General features: G+C 39.7%; 1 protein-coding gene across 1 annotated transcript in view; it reads right to left on the bottom strand.

Moving 5' to 3' along the window:
• The window catches only part of LAMB1 (laminin subunit beta 1), a 94,706-nt gene that overhangs the window by 34,067 nt on the left and 47,880 nt on the right, over positions 1–12,759 (bottom strand). Inside the window, exons 23-24 of the mRNA XM_020984595.2 lie at positions 11,915–12,129; positions 8,211–8,307 (exon numbers count right to left, since the gene is read on the bottom strand). Of these exons, the coding sequence (XP_020840254.1) occupies positions 8,211–8,307; positions 11,915–12,129 (312 nt within the window). The remainder of the gene's footprint in view (positions 1–8,210; positions 8,308–11,914; positions 12,130–12,759) is intronic.

Below are 12,759 nucleotides of genomic sequence, written 5' to 3'. Positions count from 1 at the left end.
CTAATCACTTGACTCCTAAGAAGGCAGAATAAAGTAAAAGGCCTTAAGCTAAGCTCTTTCTTTAGCACATTGAATAGTGGGTGGATAAAATTCTCTCTACTGTAGCACAAGATGAGTTTTGTTCAGACTTGGCACGACTGTCCAAAAATCCTAAACCATTTATACAATAATACCATTCAGCAATTTTAAGTTGAAGGTCTAACGTATTTGCATTTTGAATAACTATGCTCTGTTCCCCACCCCCAAAAGAGAATAATCAACTATTGATTTAAATTCTTCTATAAACATAAAGTTAACTCTGTGGCATCAGAAGTTTTAAGTTTTGAATGTTAAATACTTAAGGTGAAATAAAGACTAGGGGTTGAGATTTAAGAACAGGGGATTATATGTGAGAATGCCTTGGCACAGGTAGCCGTTAGTAAAAGCTCTGTTGAGCTTAATTTCATAATTAATCATAGAATTCAACAATTCAAGAACAAGTGTTGCTCCTATGTTTTCGCCTGTTTCACCCTCTTGCCTCAAACTGTTATTTAATTTGTCTATGACAGGAATCATTCCTTAGGCAAACAATCTGTGATCTTTAACATTTTTTTCCATTCCCTTAAGGGTCTTATCTTTTCCCCTTCTCCTATTGTCACATTCCAACTACCAGTGGAGACTTGTAAGCCATGATCACTCTGGTCTTCTGCATTTTCTTCATGACCAGTTAGGACTATTCTTTCTCCTTTTGTATTCCATCTAATCATAAGGAAAAGATTTGTTTGCAGTAGCCGTTAATGAAACCCACTGACTTAGTTCTCACTCTCCCGCCCTTACCATACTGTATTAATTCAGACATTAAAAGGCAGGGTGGAATGTCACAAAGAGTGGCTGAATCATTTCAGTGGCACAATGAATGCTGGTCCTAGAATCAGGAAGACCTGAACTCAAATATTGTCTCAGATACTTATTAGTTGTGCAATCTTGGGCAAATCACTTAATCTCTGTCTGCCTCAGTTTTCTCATCAGTGAAATGGAAATAATAATAGCACCTACCTCTGTGTTGTTTTGAGGATAAAATGTGAACATATTTGTAAAGCACTTTGGAAATCTCAAAGTGCTATATAAATACTAGTTATTATTATCAGTAGTAGCATTATAGCACAGAAGCTCCTAAATGATCTAGTTATGTACATCCTCATTCTCATACTTTATAGAAGAGAAAGGGCTTTTTGAATTCTAAGGTATGAAGGAAGAGGATTTTCTTGACTCATAGCCCATTTAGAACCTGGACAGGATGTCTGGGAGTGTTCTCAGAGTGGAAGACAAACTCTAAATATTCTCTAGCCTACGCTAGTATCATTGGAGAGGTCCACAGTGCCTCACGGGCCTTGGAACTAGGAGTGGGATGAGGATTAAGAAGATCAAGAGTACTGGGCTAAGAAGGCATCAAGGCCAAAGTTATATATATACATATGTCTTCTTCCTGGAATGTGGAATCTTAAGACTTCTCTGGGTCCCCTTTGACACATCAAGTCACATGCACAGGCCCAGAAAAAGAAATATACAAATAGAAATTTCTTATATCATCAGGCCACTTCTACATTTGGTCCATTTAGGCATGCTTAAAGCAAACAAAATATAAGCTGATCTAAGTGGCCAGACCTATAGATTTGGTGTCAAGCTTCACTAAGTCCCCTTACAACAATGTCTACCATCTTCAGGCAAATCTCACTGTAATCTAATAGAAAAGAAAAAGTTCCATTAACTTCCAATTCTATTTTGTGCTTGACGCCTGGTCACTGCCAACAGTTGCATCTCATTCACTTCATCTGACACCATTCACTAATGAGTTTCACTTGCTTCAAATATTAGACTTCGGTTTCCTGTGATAGACTTAGAGGAAAAAAGTATTCTTCTCTTCATTCTCTCTCTCTAGAAAAAGACTGACTGCCTAGTCATTAAAGTAAGTCAGAAAATATAAATATTCACTTCTGTTCATCTTCAAGTGTATCTTGGGAAAAAACCCCAAAACCAAAATTCTGCTTTAGTTAGCTCTCTACGTATTTATGTATGTATTTAGTTAGTTAGTCTATGTATTGTTCCACCATTGGGAAAGTCATGACTGGCAATCTCCTGATACTTGAATCAAAACCCCGGGCTTTGATGAGGCATCCCTATGATACAGGAAAAGATAATAACATAAAAACTTCCAGCTGGATTCCAATTTTTGAAGTAATTAGAAATAATGATAACAACAACAATAATAGCTACCATTTATATACCACTTTTTAAGATTTGCAAAGGCACTTTACATGTATTATCTCAGTGATCCTCACAACTCTCCGAGGTTGGTGTTATTATTATCCTCAGTTTAAAAATGAGGATAGTGGGCCTGAAAGAGATTAGGTGATTTGCCCCACACTACTACATGTCTAAAGCCAAATTTGAACTCAGATCTTCCTAACTCCTGAGCCACCTAGAAATGCAGGTTTTGACCATTTGTTTTAAAGAGCTCTTGGAAGTATGAATAACTATACCAAAAGTCACAAACTCATCCTAATCTAGAGGATTTCTATCCATAGAAAATACCAGGTTCCCCTTATTATTGTTAAGGTAGCCAGGACCAACACAAGGGTGAATACAATCAAAGCTGATCACAGTGGGTATGGATTCCCCACTTCAACACCCAAATTGGCTAAAATGAACATGAAAGTCATTCTTGAAGGTCAGTCAATAAGCATTTGTTAATTACCTACTGCATGCCAGGCACCGTTTGTAAAAGACAGTCCCTGCCTTGAAAGAGCTCAAATCTTATGAAGGGAATGTGCAAGGGAGACAGTGTGGTTCTGCAGGTTTGCCTTCATTTCTGATCTGGTGCTGAACACTCCTAGAGGAAAACATGCGACCAAGCTGGCTGGGTCCCCTGCAAATTTCTGTTATCTAACCTCAAAAGGACCCTCGCTGCTACATGAAAGTTCTTTTATTCTTCCCTGACTATCATTCTTCCAAGTGGTTGTTTCAAGTCTTTTTTTCAAGCCATCTACACCACCACCTCATGTTATACTTAACAGAAAAATTTGAAGCCACCCATCAGGATCTCCCTTTCGTCTGTGATTCTACATTTCAAATGATCTTGACATAATTCCCCGTCCTATCCTATTTTCATACCCTCTATGTAAACCACTGACCCCATTCCCTCCTGTCTTCCCTAGAAACTTCCCAGAGATCATCTCTTCTTCTTCTTCTTCTTCTTCTCTTCTTCTTCTTCTTCTTCTTCTTCTTGCTAGGCAATGGGGTTAAGTGACTTGCCCAGGGTCACACAGCTAGTAAGTGTCAAGTGTCAGAAGCTGGATTTGAACTCAGGTCCTCCTGACTCCAGGGCCGGTTCTCTATCCGCTGCGCCACCTAGCTGCCCTAGATCATCTCTTCTTTATCCCTCATTTTCAACTTCTCCTTAAGCACTGACACCTTCTCTGATGCCGTTAGACATACTCATAGCTCCCTTCACTTGACCCTACCATATGCTCAAGCTATCATCCTGCATCTTACCTCCCTTTCAAAGTCAAACTTCTAGTCAAATGCTACTTCCATCCCTTGCCTCCATTTTTTTTACCACCCTATTTCACTCCTGAAGCTCTTCCAGTCTGGCTTCTATCCCCCAAACTTAAGTGACGTTGCTTTCTCTAAGATTACCAATGATCTCTCTATTGACAAATCCAAAGACCTTTCATTTTAAGCATCATGCTTCTTGATCTCTCTCAGTCTTTGATAATGTTGGCCATATCCACCTTCTAGAAACACTTTCCAACTTGGGTTTCTGTGATTTTGCTTACTGAATTATCACTTTCCTTTGACCCACTAAATGTGGGTGTACCCCAATGTCTCTATCTTGGGTGGGTGTACTCTGGGCCCTCTTTTATTTCTATTATTGTCTCTCCTAGTGATCTCATTAACTCTCACAGATATACCAATCACCTCTAGGTATATGGGTCCCAAATCTATACATCCAGCACAGATATCCAACTTTCTATGGGTCACTTCCACTTGGATGTCCCATAGACAGTTTAAACTCAACATGTCCAAACAGAACTTATCTTTCCCCCTGAAAGCCATACGTCCCCCCTCCTATTTCTGTTGACAGCACCATCATTCTTCTAGTCATCCAGGTGCCAAATCTGAGTTGCCTTCCGCTCTTTACTATCCTTCATCCTTGATATTGAATCAGTCACCAAGTCTTGTCTATGCCACCTCCACAGCATTTCTTCAGATCCATCCCCTTCTCTCCACTCACACCACAACCAACCTAGTTCAGGCCTACAGCATCTCTCGACTCTGCCTGCCTCTTAACCAGTCTGCTTGCTTCATTCATGTGTTTTCCCCATCTCAAACCTGTTTTTTTCACATAGTTGCCAAAGTGATATTCCTAAAGTATCATTCTGACCAGGTCACTCCTCTGGTCAGGAAGCTTCAATGGCTCCCAAATGCCTCTAGAATCCAATCTAAACTCCTGTTTGGGGCATTTAAAGCCCTTAAACCTAGCTCTAGTCAGCTGATTACACATTACTCTTCCTACTTTATGTTTCAGCTGAACCTGTTCACCTGCCATTCCTTACATAAGCCTTTCCATCTCCTGTCTGTACCTAGGCACAGACTGTCCCGTGTCCAGACTGACTTTCCTCTCCAGCTCTGCCTCCCTTCTTCACTTTAACATGGGGCTCAAGCGCCACCTCATTTCAGAGGCCCTTCTTGATTCCCCACGCTGTTAGCCACCCACCCACCACCCCTGCTTTTGTTTTATTTTTATGTCCCAGACTTAATAATCTTTAAATATGTCTAATTGCCTCCTCCAACAGAATATAAGCTCCCTGGGGGCAGAGACTGACTTTTTTATTTGTATGCCTAGCACCTAGCATGGTGCCAGACATATAGTAGGTGCTTAATAAATTCTTGCTGACTGATTTTATATACAATGATCTCAGCATCTGCTGGTAGCCCTGTGAGCTGCCTTACTGGGTTGCTGCCATTCCCTTGCCACCCCACTGCAATTCAACCAGACTGGACTTTCAAAATCACAAACCACCCTAGGTGATCAAGTGATTGCGTACACATGATTCAGCTTAAACGTGCAGAAGCCAAAGCACTCCCTGGATCCACAGACTGGTGGGTTATTTTTCTCTTTCTCTGGTTTATGCATTAATTGTTTTATTAATCAAGAAGAGAGCCACTATGGAACAAAAGATCTCTCTGCTGAGGCATTCAGTAGACCTGTATTCTAGTTCCTGCTCCTTTATTAACTAACTGTGTGAGCTTCAATATTATCTGTTTCTACATCTGCAGCATGAAGAAGTTGAACCACATGATCTCAAAATTCCCTTTCGGCTTTAATCTCCTACGATTTCAGATTTTTTTAGCCTTATTTTCAGTTTCTACATAATGGATTGACCTTTCTCCCAAATGGAAAGAATGAATGATTGAGAGAAGTAAAAGAAAGAGGCCTACATGGGTACCATAGATCTGCCCCTAAGTCAAAGTTCCTAAAAGAAGGTCTATAATTTTTGACCTAAACAAGTTGGCAGTGTTCCTTTACAATGTCACCCTTCTGATGAATTTATAGCAGAAAGTTTAAAGCAAAGATAAAAGAGGGAAAGAATTCTGAGTAATAAATGAACAATTCTCTGATTGAATCTGACTTGGGGTAATGGGGTTTTCATGCTTTCCAACAAAAGTCGACCTGGAGCAAAAAAGGTCAGAAAACTCTGGCAGTGAACCCAATTTTGCTAATGACACATGCCGATAGAATCTGGAAATAAGTAGTGATGGAGAAAGGGCCAGGAGAAAAGCATGTCCTTGGGGGCACTGAAAGGTTCAAACATTTAAAACTAGATTGCAAGCTGGATTTTTTCCTCTCCTCTTGGAGAAACTAGTACCATTTGTAACCAACCTTCCATTGGAAGTAGTAACTGGGTTTTTGAGAGATTCTATCTAGTAACACACCAGCATTTCCACAAGAGAGAGATTCATGAAAAGGGATTTGTTTAAAGACATAGAAAACACATTTCACTCTTAAAAAAAAAAGCCTTAATCTAATCTAAGATGTTGCTATAAACACCCTTGGCTAAGCCTCAATTTTTAAAACATATCAGATGTTAAGTTCTGGTCTCATTCACTGTTTGAAGAGGTCCTGCTGTTAATGAAGAGATAGGTTTAAAAAAACAAAAGAACACAGAGTATCCACATTTCTAACCATCACATCTTAATCACAGTTTGGCATTATGTAAGGGATCACAAATGTTTTGCTAGTATGAGTCTGTGTTTTTTCTTTCTTCACTCATAACCAAAAAACAAAAACAAAAGCTCATTTTCCCAATAAAGGTCAACAGAAGAAAATGCAACAAAAGTATGAGAAACTAAAGAAAATATCTATATCTAGTTTTGACTTACACTTTACTTAAGAATGAAGTTCTACAAGTACTTTAATTCTTTAACATAAATGTTTCTCCTTAAAGCTATTATCATAGAAAATTAATCTGGTAACAAAATAAAATTGCTTAATACTTATGCTGTTGCAACCATTGTGATTCATTTGGCTTTAATAAGTTTAATTCCTGAGAAAGTGCCATTCTGGTTATGAAATATATCCATCCTTTCTCTCTCTCTTTTCTCATCTTTCTGCCTCTCTCTGTATCCCCCTCCTTTCTCTCTTCTCTCCCTTTCTCTTTTCTCTCTTTGCTTTCTTCTTCTCTATCTCCTTATTACCCTTTTCTCTTTCCCATCTCCCTTATGGTGCCATAAATGAAATTTCAAAAGAAAAGCCTAGGCTGTACTCCTATTTGACAGACCTGGTGTTTCCATCATATATTTCTTCTTGATGCCTAAAACTCCCAATATTATTAGCCAGTCCTCATAGCAGGCAAAGACTGGTGGGATTAGGAATGGTGAGATAGTCAATTCAGGTCAGGAGATTTGAATTTACAATATACTCTACACACCAGTTGCCAAAAGTCACAGGCTAAAACAAAAAGGCCTTTTATTTGAAAGCATGCAATATCTGAACCAAAGAATGAAAGGATGTCACAACTAGAAACAACCTTGATGATTATCTTGTAAATTGAGAAAGTTGGATTAATGAAGAAACTGAGGCCCCGAATCACAGAGTTAGCTGACAGCAGAGCTAAGACTAGCCCCTAGTATTACAAATTTCCATTCAGTAAAGGGCAGGAAATAGTAACCGGTATTCTTTGTATACACCATAATCTGCCCCTGTATAGACAGACACATGTAGGCAGATCTCTACTCTCTGAAGACCCTATTTAGCAAACTGATGAGAAACTGCATGGTTGCAATGCACTTCTAGGAAAGTTCACTCATTCACAAGATAATGAGAAAAACTCTCCATGTAGGAGAAACACAAGTTCCCGAGGGGTAAAAAACAAACAGAAACTTGGTTTGAGCACAAACCCCTACTACTCTGCTCCTGTCTTAACCAATATCCTTTTCTACTCTCAATAGCAGCTCTAAACCAATACAACCAAGTCTCTAATTCAGTGACAAGGAAAGAGTTGAGGAGGCCATAAAAGAGTAAAGGAGAGAGATAAATGTTAAGCCAAGGGAGTCTGACCTTTAAACAATAAATACAGGATGGTGTCTAACTCATCAATCTTCCTCCTCTTTCCAGCTCAAGCACTGAATGCCAGAGATGAGAAGTTCATTAACTAATCCATCCAACAAATGTTTATGTTCATTAAGTGATTAATAAATGTTTAGCACCATGGGAGACACAAAAAATTAGGAAAGACAATCCCTGCTTTTGTGGATTGATGGAGCCACATAACATTCATAATTAGAAAATGTTAAAATAATAAGAGCAAAGTGAAACAAGCAATAATGCAAGATACATATAACACAAGAAAGTGTCAAAATCTGAATGAATAATAATAATAATAGCTAACATTTATATAGAACTTACTGTGTGCCAGGCACTGTGCTAGGTGCTTTACAAATATTATCTCATTTGCTCCTCACAATAACCCTGAGAGGTAGGTGCTAGTATGACCCCATTTTACTTAGGAGAACGCCCTAATCTCTTTTATGTCTTAATAATCAGATATAATATGATATCTTATATCAACTTAATGTGTCCTTATTAGACCAATGAACACTGAAAACAAAATGCGGCAAATACTGGGCAGTTAACACAATAAACACAAAGGAAAAGAAAGAGGACTCACCCCGGCACTCCACATTAGGATCTCCCCAGAAAAGCTCTTGGCACTCATTACAAGTTCGACCTCCAAACCCAGGCATGCATTGACACTGCCCAGTGAACTGTTAATCACAAAAAAAAAAAGGACACAAGATTTATTTAGACTTCACTGTAAAAGGATGTTTTAGATTTTGAGTTTTGTGAGTTAGATATGTGAGGAGAGAAGGGGGACTAACCTGTCTACACACAAAAATTGTGCTAACTGGATCCACTACGGATCTGTTATCTAACTTCAACTTGCCCCTTGCTTTTTACTCTTCAGTTGTTTCAGTTGTGTCTGAACCTTTGTGACCCCATTTGGGGTTCTCTTGGCAGCAATACTGGAGTGGTTTGCCATTTCCTTCTCCATTCATTTTACAGATGAGGGACTAAGGCAAACAGGATTATGTGACTTGCCCAGGGTCACACAGCTAGGAAGTGTTTGAGGCCACATTTGAACTCGGGAAGAGGAATTTTCCTGTCTCCAAGCCCAGCACCCTATCCACTGTGCCACCCAGCTGCCCTGTCCCTCACTACTGCAAGGCAATCCTTTTAGTCTTGATGCCCTATCTCATTCCCAACAGAAGCTATTCCAAATTCTCTCTGAAACCTTCTCTTCAAATTTTCCCCTGCCCCAACCCTCTCACCTGAGCATGTTTCCTCTGAATTTACTATGAAAACTGAAGCCCCTAATTGCAAGCTCCATTTCTCCTCATCTCAAAACCCCTGGAGATCTCCCCTTCTTCTATTTTTTCCTCCTTTCCTTCAGTCTCAGATGAGGTCACCCTTCCTGCCAAGGCCAATCCCTTTCCTCCCGTCTTCTCTCCTTAAGAAGGCCTCAATCATTCTCCCTCTCTCTTCAATCTTCAGTCTCTCTTTATCTCCTGGTCTCTTCCCTATTGCCTTTAAACTCACCCAAGTCTATCCCCTCAAATTATTGTCCTATACCTAACTCTCCTATCTTTCTCAGCCAAAGTCCTATGAAAAGCTGTTCACGTTGTCTCTACCTCCTTTCCTCTTATTTACTCAACATATTGCAAAGTGCATCCTGACCTCTTCACTTAACTGAAACTGCTGTCTTTAAAATTATCAATGAGCTCTTCAATGCTAAATCTGGTAACTTACTCTGAATCCTCATCCTTCTTGACTTTCTCCCTGCATTTGACACTACTGACTACCCTTCCTTTCTGGCTATTCTGTCTTATCTGGTTCCCCCCCGCCCTTGCCACCTCTTTCCTGACTTTCCTATTATCTATGCTCCTTCTCAGCCTCCTTCGCCAATTCAACCATGTTATACTCACTAACTATAGGTGTACCCCAAAGCTCAGTCCTGGAACCCCTTCCCTGGTGTCTCTACATATTCTCTTGGTGACTGTATCCACTCCTCTGAGCTTAATTATCTCTATGCAGATGACTCACAGATTCATAACAAACATTTAATAAATCTTGTTAATTTACTGATGAATAAATGGCCCTAGCCCAATCTCTCTCCAGAGCTTCAGTCCCACATATCAACTGCTGGACACCTTTGAACTGGAAATCCCAAAGACATCTCAAACTTACCACAGCCAAAAGAGAACTCATTATCTTTCCCCAAACCCACCCATCCAGCAAACTCTTTTTTTATCTATCAAAGGCACCACCATTTTTTCAGTCTCCTAGGTCTGTAATGCTGATATTATCCTTGACTCTTCATTCTCCCCCACCCCATAATATCCCACCAGTTACCAAATCTCGCCATTTCTACTCCCATATTTCTTACATTCAACCTCTTCTTTCTCCTCACACAGCCACCACCTCATAGAGATCCTCATCACCACTTGCCTAGACTATTGCATTGACCCTCTAATTGGCTTTCTGCATTTTCCACTACAATCTGTCTTCCATAGAATCAAAGAATTTGAGAATTTGAAGGTATCCTAACAATCTGGTCCAACCCTGCCACACAAAGACACTCCACTATAACCTCCCCAGTAAATGGTCATCTAGTCTCTACTTGAAGACCTGAAAGGAGGAGGAACCCACCATCTCTCTAGGTGGCCTGTTTCACTTTTGGCTGGCTTAATTGTAAGAAGTTTTTGTGTTTTGTTTTCTAGATTTGCCTCAACAAAATTCTACCCATTGCTCCACACAGCTGCCAAAACATTTTCCTTTAAATGCAGACATAAGTTCAAATCCAGCCTCAAATACTTACTAGCTGCGTAACCCTGGCAAGTCACTTAACCTTGTTTGCTTCAGTTTCCCCATCTGTAAAATGAGCTGGAGAGTGGTAAACCACTCCTGTATTTTTGCCAAAAACAAAACAAAACAAAACAAAAACAAAAAACCCAACAAAAACCAAAACCCTAATGGGCTCATGAAGAGTCAGACACAAGTGAAAAATGACTGAACAGCTACAACAAAAGTGACCATAACACTTCTCTTTCCTCACTCCAGTGGCCACTTATTGATTCTAGGACACCATGTAAATTCCTCTGTCCACAACCTATCTTTTAAGCCCCTTATATTTTACTCTCATTCCTACACTCTACAGTCTGGTCAAACTGCCATTTTCTCTGTTCCTCACATGTAGCACTCCATTTCCCATCTCTGGATATGCTCAGGTACCCCTCCATGCATCAAAAGTACTCTCCTCCTCATCTCTGTCTCACAGAATCCCTCATTTCTTTTAAGATGCAACTCAAGCATCATCTTCTCTATGAAGCATTTCCTGATCTCTCCACCTTCTAGTGCTCTGCTTCCAACCTATCTTGCATTTTAATTTATTATTTAACAAATTAAATCAATTAATAAAATATTATTTCATCTATTTAATAAATTTGCTATTTATTTTTAATTTAAGTATATTTAATTTACTTTTCATTCTATTTACCCTACAAGTATTTATACTATTTATGTCATTTTAAATACTTATTATACTTACACTAACACATTTATATATGAACATATTATCTCCCAAGATAGAATTTATGCTCCCAGAGAGTAGGGATTATTTCTTTTTCTCTTTTTTTTTGGCCCCTGTATCCCCAATGCCTAACACAGTATTAGAAGCAATTTTTGTTAATTCAGCTGTGTCCAAATCTTCATGACTCCATTTGGGGTTTTGTTGGCAAAGATACTGGAGTGGTTTGCCATTGCCTTCTCCATTAGATGCATAATGGTTGCTTAATAAATACTTGTTAATTTATTGATGAAATACAAAAGCATGAATGCTTTTCTCCTCCTAAGAAGGGCTTAGCTGCCTAGAAAAAAAAGGTTATTTTCCTGTAAGTGTTGAGGAATCCAAATGGGATCTCAATGGTCAAGCCAGTCTTTCTCTGGCATGCTGCACTTGTGTTTACATCTTTTCTCTGCCATGCTTTTATCCTCATAAATCAAAGCTGGAACTCAAGGTCACCTCTGACTGTATTTGACTTAGAGAGTTTATTTTCAGTGTGTCTCCAGGAAACATGACACCACTTGGCATAACAATGGATACAGATGTTTTGTCCTCCTTCCAGCTGTGCTGGAAATTTGATTCACCTGCCTTGGATCAAAAAGCAGCTCTATTCCACTCAAAATGAGGAGCAGCTTTCATCCTAGCTCTTCAATACACAGCAGTCACCCTGGTATTGTGACTTAGACCCCAAGGATGGCTCAAACAGGCACCTTCCTTTGAGCTGCAATGGTCAACACCCTCTCCCTCCTTACCTCATTGCAGGATGGGTCAAAAGAATGGGCCACATCACAGCTGCAGGGCTCGCACCCTGTACCACTGGCCAGGTTCCAGGTGTTTGGTGCACAGTGATCACAGTTCTGCCCAATCACATTTGGAAGGCACAGGCACTGCCCAGTTATCTTGTCACACTGACAGTCAGAGCCATCACAGTGCTCCTGCACCGTACCCAGATAATTACAAACACACTCTGCAAGATAAGAATAGCAAGAGCAATGCAATGGGGAAGCGTACTGAACTTCAGTACTCCAATTCCTGTCCTGCTCCCCCTAACTTGTAACAAGAGATGGGAGGGAAGTAAAGACAATAAATAAAAGATACCTAGAAATAAGACAAGGACTAGGGTATTAGAGAGACTGTTCTTAACATTATAGTCCTTCTGATGTCCTCATGCTGCTCAATAGGGTGAAGATGTTGGCATGATAGATTTATGCCTGGCATCAATGCAATGCACTTTTTCCATAAACAAAGCATACAGTTTTGAGAAACTGGTTTTGCACCATCACCAATATGTCAATAAGTATTTATGACGTTCCAGGCATTGTGGCAGAGGAGACAAAGAACGGAGGATACAAATCAAAAACAAGCAAAATGACTTCTGAAACATGTATTAATTGTGAATTCTTGGCTGTACGTAGAGAAGGGAAGAATAAAAATGAGAGTGTGTTGAGGTAGATAGAAACCTCTCAAGTTACTTCATTTTTAAGTGTGCTTTGCTCCACATCTTCAAGGAATCCAGTCCTGCTGTTCCTTAACATACCAGAGATGTTTGTCTAAAAGCTAGGGCCTCAGGGGCTTGAGTTTAAAAGCAACAGGAAAT

Source organism: Phascolarctos cinereus, unplaced genomic scaffold (genome assembly GCF_003287225.1).
Source record: "Phascolarctos cinereus isolate Bilbo 61053 unplaced genomic scaffold, phaCin_HiC Scaffold_1;HRSCAF=81, whole genome shotgun sequence".
Classification (NCBI taxonomy): Eukaryota; Metazoa; Chordata; class Mammalia; order Diprotodontia; family Phascolarctidae; genus Phascolarctos; species Phascolarctos cinereus.
Note: the sequence above shows the minus strand (reverse complement) of the source record. Positions and strands in the feature narration are given on the sequence as shown.